This window comes from Rhipicephalus microplus, chromosome X (assembly GCF_043290135.1).
Source record: "Rhipicephalus microplus isolate Deutch F79 chromosome X, USDA_Rmic, whole genome shotgun sequence".
Classification (NCBI taxonomy): Eukaryota; Metazoa; Arthropoda; class Arachnida; order Ixodida; family Ixodidae; genus Rhipicephalus; species Rhipicephalus microplus.
Window position 1 is genome coordinate 364529537 of NC_134710.1, and position 7983 is coordinate 364537519.

Sequence of the window (7983 nt, forward strand, 5' to 3'; positions counted from 1 at the left end):
CTTTGCCTGCACACACGCACAATCACTGCACTCATTCTCTGCATCATCCCATACAGCTTGACTGCCGTAGTTTAACATGACCATCTGCCCAGTCTGCATTGCTCAGACATGAATGTTGAAGTCGCCCTCGGGCCACCTTTCCATACTTCTTACATGTACAGGTGCGGGTTACCTCGAGAAACAGTGCTGTTAAAGTTTTTTGGTTTTGCTACATTACCATTTCATATTTTGAGGCCCGTGAAAGTGCTTTCTTGATCCAATGAAATTACCGAGTTAAGATTCAACTCAAGTTAAGTTCAAATCAAGCAAGCCCCGCCATTACATAGAGCTTCAACTGTAACAAAGAGTACACAAGTGAAAGAACACAGCAAGAGTATTGTCGAAGCATGCAAAGCTTCTCTTTTGCAAAGGCCTGCTCGACTACCCCAAAACCTACGCCATCGAAACAGACAATAACAAAGGAAAAAATAAATAAAAATAAAACAAACACCTTTAAAATTTGTTTATAAAAAGAAGAACTAACAATAAAGAGCAAGTTGTAATTGTTGTCTTCAGCCTCGCTGAAGTAACGGCACATTGTTGAAGCCACGGCCAGAAACATAATTTACTTAAAGGCCAACTGCAACGATTTTTGGTATTCCGCAAAAATCAATATATAGGTAGTCTACCTAGAGGTAGTGCTGCTTGCCATATGTCGCCTTTGAAATACAAGTGCTTACCTTAGAAAACAACTTGCAAAAGACAGTATTTTTGATACCTAAACTAGAAAAAAACGACGCCATTACAAGTAAATGCAAGTGACGTGGACGACAGAGGAATCGTCTGCTCCACGCTCCTCAAACAGGCACATCGCAGCCACGCCTAATTTTTTTTATGTTACCCTAACAAAGCTGCATGAACATGCACTGTGAAGGAAAGCTTGTAACGGGAGTGTGTCAACGCCTGAATAGACTACGATAACCTGCTTGGTCTGTCTCGAGCGTCCAAGAGCAGCAATGCCGCAACGACTTCTGAGCCAAGCCCAAAATACGCGAGGGCGCTGGTTCTCTGAACTCACTCCTACAGATGCTTGTAGTGTTCATTTTCTTTCTATGCTTTGTATCTTGCGTTGTTTGCCCAATTCTGTGTTCTAGTGTATGCTATAGTGTGTCGTGTCGCTTGCGTCCTGTTCCTTGCAGCCCTAACAAGCATCTCTGACCCCACATTATAAGCTTGCTCCATGAATCTTTTTCATAAAGAAATATGGATAGACGCATGCTCACAAAGGGTATTCGATATTGTTTCTTTTGCAGGACACTTGCCGACAGCCTTTTGCTTGCGGAAAATATACGAACTTCTGGGGTGTAGTCACAATCGATACAACTAGGTTATATTCTCGGCGCACGAAGTCGTCCTCTCTGAAGTGCACCGAGCGAAGCATAGCTCTCTTGGATGGCTTCCAATCCTTTCGCGCGACTGCGATAGTCCACAGCTTCCGGGGCTTTACATTTACAGTGAATTTACATTTACTATATATTACATTGAAATCTGATCTGAAATACAGGCTCAAGCAGCCTACGGCCGTGCATTGCGTTGGCATCGTACTTCAAAACTTTCTAAGTCAACTGCTCGCAGACGGGACTCACAGAAAAAAAAGATTCAACGGCAGCGATGATTGCTCACACGGAGCGATGCTCTGTAGTTTTCGTCAAGTCTGGTTTTGTCTGATTTGCCTGCGCACACCGCTAGAGCTCCGCATCGTCTGCTCGGTGGCAATTAGAGCACAGATAAAAAATAAATACGTAACAGCAACACTTTTCACAGTCATTATCATAAATTACTCTATATATGTACTACGTATTTCTGACCGATTCCGCCAGAGTCGGATTTTGTTGCAGTTGGCCTTTAAACGAACCATCAAAGAACTCATGAGAACACCACAAATTTCTTGGAGGCTCTAGCGATCTGTAAACAGTGCGCAATACCTGTGGATCCAAATGCAACATCAAATTTTATAGTTTAATGACTAGTATGTGCTAATACTCGAGACAGCCATGTCGCCTTGTGACTAATGTAGTCTATAAAGAAAACGCTGTCTCTAAACTGGGCGTTCAGAGTCAAAATTCCCCACACAAGACTACGTGCCTTACTTAGCCTTGCATGGTGCTGTTTCAATCTCCGATTACTGTATATACATAAAATATTTCTCAGAATTCTTAGCCGCCATTAATAATGTGAAATAGAAGCAGCTGCGCTCACATTTCACATAAGTATCTTCAGACGCGTCACATAACATTGATAGCACAAAACTGTTAATCATAAAACGATTCTTGAATATGCGTTGTTTTAAAGAATAACGATGAAGAGACAGAGACAGAAGTACACAAGACGAACGCTTCTGCCTGTGTGTTTTCATTGTTATTCTTTAAAACAGCACATATCTAAGACTTCGACATGAATCAACTAGCCTCATTCATTGCCTTACTGCCATAAAAGGATGTTCACACTGCCTTGCCTTTCCTGAGATACATCAACTGCAATAAAACATCTTCGTGCACAGGTTGAACTTGAACAAGGGATAGTTCTAATAATAAGTGAAAAGAGAATCTGAACAAAAAAACTACTTGGTGGCAATAATGAAATAGTTCTAAACTGTTTGTTGCCTGTAGCGTGTTACACAATAGCAGATCCAGAGGGGGGGGGGAGGTGGTAGGGGCGATCACTTCACCACATAGCCTGCGTTAGCCCCCAACCCCCTTTCTTCAGTGCCCAACGTTCATCTTCGATTCCCCATTAGGACAAATGGGACCGCTGTGAGCACGAATGAACAGTACTTATACTGTGATGGTGTTATCGTTATAATAGTTACTAAAAACAAAACATTCAGGACCTCCTGCATTGATGCCTGGTTGTAGTTCAAATGACCCCCCCACCCCCCACCCCTAATTTAGTGGCAGGATCCGCCCCTGGTATTACGCATTACAAACAGAGAGCACTGTTCGAACCAGCTTGTTCATTCACGAAACCTCCCACTTTGGGTCAATGAACTGATTGCTGTAAAGGTCCAGCAGGCAATATTCAAACTTTTCTGCTGTTGCTCTGTGTAGCTCTTTCTGCAGAGACTTCTTCACACAGTAGCAATACTTGTGCCGATCGAAGTGGTCAATAATTAGGGCACTAGTCAATATATATAGCTGTCCACTTGCAATGAGAAGTGACTGAATTTCATAAATTCTAGAGACTCCTCCTTAAGCAACACTAGAACACTTCTACACCTGTACTTGCGTCGCTGAAGTGTTGCGCACTGAACCTCGTGAACTGTTCTCGGTAGCACTTTTTTGGCACAAACCAGAAGCATGCCCCAGTCAGCAGGCCTGCTTTGTGTTGTGCTCAGTCCTTCATAAAGTTCAAATCCATGAAGTTCGAAGCTCTGCCGTAGTTGATGCCTTTTAGAAAGCGTGAACGTCAAATTCGTGAAGTTCTTTACACAGGCTGCCATGTTCTTGAAATACTGGTGCTTTGCTTCAAAGCGCATGGCCCAGAATTATTTGAGGGGTCCCACTTCACGAACAAACTTTCCATAGTGCACCATATGTAGTGGAGCTTAGGTGTTACAGCACTGGGGCAATATCGTGCAGCAAAGTCTGTTAAATTTACTGCACAAGCATACGAAGGTATGAAAGCCGCTCAGCAGGAATCTCTGGAGCAAATATAATGTCCACAATTTGTCTGTATTGCAGCAGGAGCTTCCAGTCTTCGTTTTCTTGAGGGATCATATCTCCAAAACTCAGTGGAAGGAACGTCAAAAGACACCATTTGCTCGACACCGTTCCTTTTGAAGCAGCTTTACTCGTATAAAATGCCACATTAATTTCTACTGCTTTGTTTTTATTGTCATTCGGGCCATACACAAAACTGCACAATTTGTCCAGGTCACTCCTTCACAGTTGTCCAGCAGATAACAAAGCATTCAGAATGTGGCGCAAAACACACTCGGCTCCTTCCTCTAAAACATCATGCATGAGGTCAGGCGGCAACTGGCGAGTGACGTCAGCATAAGGTAACTGGAGAAGAACAGATGGCTCATTCACACCATACAGACGTTTGTTTGCGGCACCATTCACAGAAATTGCCTGAAGGTGAAGTTTGTGTCTGTCTGTGGTGCGTACTTTGCACGAGCTTTCGCTTGTCTGAAGCGATAACTGTTGCGTGGACACCATGAAGAACTTGCACACATGGCCATTGCTGAAGGAGCAAGTAAAACCTCCTAGACGGTGCATTGACAAATTGTCACCAGAAAATCCAAACAATAGTACCCCAACGTTTGTAGTGATGCCTTCCAAGTCAATGGTGAGGCCTTCGTCAAACAGGTGCTTCAAGTCTGTCAAGAGTGCCTGCAACACAGGTGTGAGACCATAGGTCTTCGCATATGCATAATGCACGAGCATTACCAGGTATATGCTTTGGAGCTTTGACCTGTACCTAGCATGCAGGTTGAGGAGGCAGCAGTAGACAACCAGAAGCTTATGGGTTCCTCGTTTGGCACCCTGTGGATTGACCACCTCAAACTCGTCTGTATAAAACAAAATAATTACTGGGTAGTCACAGCCTTGTGGTATCACAGAGCGAAGGTGCTCTCTATACAGCATACCATTCGTGTAATCCCTGTAGACACTCGGTATCTGGTTGTCAGACTGTGTAGTCTTCAAATGGGCCCCAATGTCTGGGATATTGCAGAGGACGTAAAGTACCTTCGGCAACGGCACATAGTGGTACCTGGCACTTTGGCCCAGGACTTTTTCCTCAGGTGCAACAAAAGCAAACGTCTCTCTGGCGTACTTTTCTCGCGCACGTTTCTTGTCGAGCCCTATGAAGAGTTCAGGAATGAAGGAGCAAGACAGCAGAAGGTCAAGTTCCTGGGCTGCTCTCAATGTCTTCACAGCATGTGCTGTTTCATTCGCATAGGCCTTCATTACGAGCTCAAATACCAGCTGCAGTTCAGAAAACAATTTCTCAACAGCCGTGTGAGACAAGTTATGATGCTCAGTAGCACTAGAAAAAAACCTCCATAAGGCAGGTTTTGCTTCCTCAAGAAAGCACTGAAAGTCGGCCTTGCGTTTCGACGTTCCTGGATTAGCAGAATCTTTAACTGGTTCTTCGTTTTGCGTGCCAAAGCTGTCCGACTTCATGGGCTCAGGGCCCGCTTCCTGCTGGTGAAAAGATTCGTTTTCCATTCCGTGCGGTCGATCTGCATCGCTCGTGCCTCCATGGGAACGGTGCTTCAAACTGCTGCCAGTGTCTTCCAGTGAAGTTACGTGTCAGCGATACAAATGCGACTTATACGATGAAAACTTTCTGTAAGTACTAGAGCAGCCGTCGATTCCACAAAAAACACTGAAGTTAAGCTCCACGCTGTGCACCACGCCGATGTGGTTAACAACTTTGATGAACTGCGCCGAGAAGAACGGGCATCCAGGGCGATTTCGCACTTGCATCAGTTCATTCACAACGCGGCACACAGATGCGTTGCACAGTCCTCTTCATGCGCATCCGCTGATTTCACAATTCAGTGCACTTTCTAACAGCAAATTGTACAGCGACCCGTAACACAATCAGTTACTTGTGCCGCAACAGACGCTTTCAACTTCTTGAGTTGAATATGTAATGTCTTCCACGCATCATAGAAAGACCGTCTCGTTCGACAAATCATGGGGGGGGCAATGGAGAATACCACAACGACGAAATTGACGCTATCACGACATTCTCCACAAAAACAAGTACGGACATATCAGTGCAGAATACGTGTAGACGCAGGTGAACAGGCACCTTGACACACCGGTGCGTAGCGCGAGTAAAGCATGCAATGTACTTTTAATAATTATTTGACGATTCCCAAACTTCGCGTGTTCCCATAGAAGAGAGTGTTTTCGTTAACATAGTTGTTTATGAAAAATATTCAGCCAGTATGAGCGACATTGCCAATACAACACAGCAATGCCAAAGAGTGGCTGTGCGCTAGCACCTGTGCTGCCATCCCTCAATATTTTTGCCGCGCGCGCACTCGCAGTGACACTAGTTTCTTCAATAGCTTATGGCAATGCCTAGAACGTGAGCCGCAAACGCGCTCCTCTACCCCCTGATTTTACTCTCCTCCTTCGGTACGAAGGCAAGCGTCTCTGACGGCTGCCCCCTGCGAGCACAGCAATGCTTTCATAGTTGCCTACGAGCAGCCGGGATGTCACGTGACCAAGCAGTTTTTGTAATGTCACGTGACTGAGTGGTACGGAGGCTAGCGGTCTCATGCAGCGGCCGGTCGTAACACAGGGCAAGAGGCATGGCCTCTGAGATTAGGTGCTGGCAGGAAACTCTTCATTGAAAAGAGAGCGACGTTCCAGGCATAGTTTTTCTAGAGGCGTTGCTTACGTACAAAGTGCACTGTTCATCGGAGCCTTCGGCGCTTCGGTTGAGCTACGGAATCATCATCGTGCTTCTGCTTTTGAGAGCTTCCCGCTTTTTTCTTACTCAGACATAAAATTATTTTCCGAGTGATATTGCGTCCAAATGTTTGGTGACATTTCGCAACCGCAACATTATAGCAAATTTTGATGGGGGTTCACCAGAAAAGACTTCTTCAGCACCCTTCAAAGCAGCACCATGCTCGCCGAACAAGATTGCGCCAGCCTGAGCTTGCAGATGAGTAATCACAAAATGCATTTAGCTGTGTTCGCGTCGAGGATATTCGCGGAGAATTTCCTGCTGCATAGTGGACGATCTATTTATCTTCTTTGATTGCGCACCACGTGCTGACTTAACGAGCAGTGTTGTGCGGTTTTTGCTTTGTAACGTAGAAACGCTGCTTATTTACCCCATGAATTGGTAGATTTATATCGCAAAGTGTTCTATTATGCGCTTTGTTTAGTGTTAATACCGGCTGTGCGCCGAGTACGGCAACAATAACGCGTTGTCGTAACACTTCCGAGCCGCAAGGTAGTTTTCAAAGTAGGGCATTAGCGTTTGTCGACACTACTCATTTGTCACGCGCGATCCTCTTGGGCATGGACGTTATAGATCTGAAATAGTGGAGGCATCCAAGTAAAGCAAGCTCTACGAACCCCTAGCTGCATGTCACGTACTCGTGCCCATAGAAGTGTCGCAGCTTTGACAACAATCAGCATGAGCACATTCGACATAGCTTACCGAGAGAACGTCGACACAACACTCGCGTCACGAGGGCTTGGGCTGGTTTATGCACATCGTAGGCTCGTGAACTTGCGTGTGCATAATGTTCGTTTTCCATGCGTATAAGTTATGGCATTTTTCGGCTCGCGTGCTGAAGGGGGCAGTGGAGGGATTTGGCTTTCCATGGTTATGCGGGGCTAGTGGAAAGTATTTCAAACTTTCCTCCTCACATCATGCATTCGCGCCGCTTCCGAATATTTGTTTTCTCAGCTAGTCATGCATCGATTTGAAAAATTCTTGCATAATGCACTTCATTGGGCACACAACAATTTCCAATGTCTAACTAAACTTTGTAATGTGACCTGGTGAGGGCCCTTTAGGACTGCAGCTGCAGATCTTGGAGACGTTCTAAAGTTGTTCACAGTATTGCTGTGTAGTGGATATTTAAAGGGGCCCTTCCAAACTATCTGAACAATATTAGAAAATGCTTCCTATTGGTAGTCTAGGCTCTGACAAACATGTGAGCCAAACATTGTAGCACAGCTTGTGACAGGACATTTAAATTTGATTTTGAAGTGAGCTAAAAATTGCTTGCTCTTTTCTCCACAAATGAGCCAACAAATGGAGCCATATATCAAAAATTAACTGCACCACGCCCCCCTAAGCAGATGGTCACAACCATTGGCTGGCAGTGAGCTGCATAGTTACCGTGGCTGTCACAGTGTGCCGCTATGTGCTCGCGCTGTATGATCGGCATCACAGTTGAAGTGAGCCATGCATGATTCACACAAGTGATTCGTGAAGCAGCAAACTGCCATAGAGAGG

At 45.1% G+C, this 7983-nt stretch overlaps 1 protein-coding gene across 1 annotated transcript; it reads right to left on the minus strand.

Moving 5' to 3' along the window:
• Positions 1–3920: 3920 nt before the first annotated feature.
• Positions 3921–5213, minus strand: LOC142775368 (uncharacterized). The gene has a single exon (XM_075876733.1). The coding sequence runs from the start codon at positions 5211–5213 to the stop codon at positions 3921–3923; it is 1293 nt and encodes a 430-aa protein (XP_075732848.1).
• Between the last annotated feature and the right edge of the window lie 2770 nt (positions 5214–7983).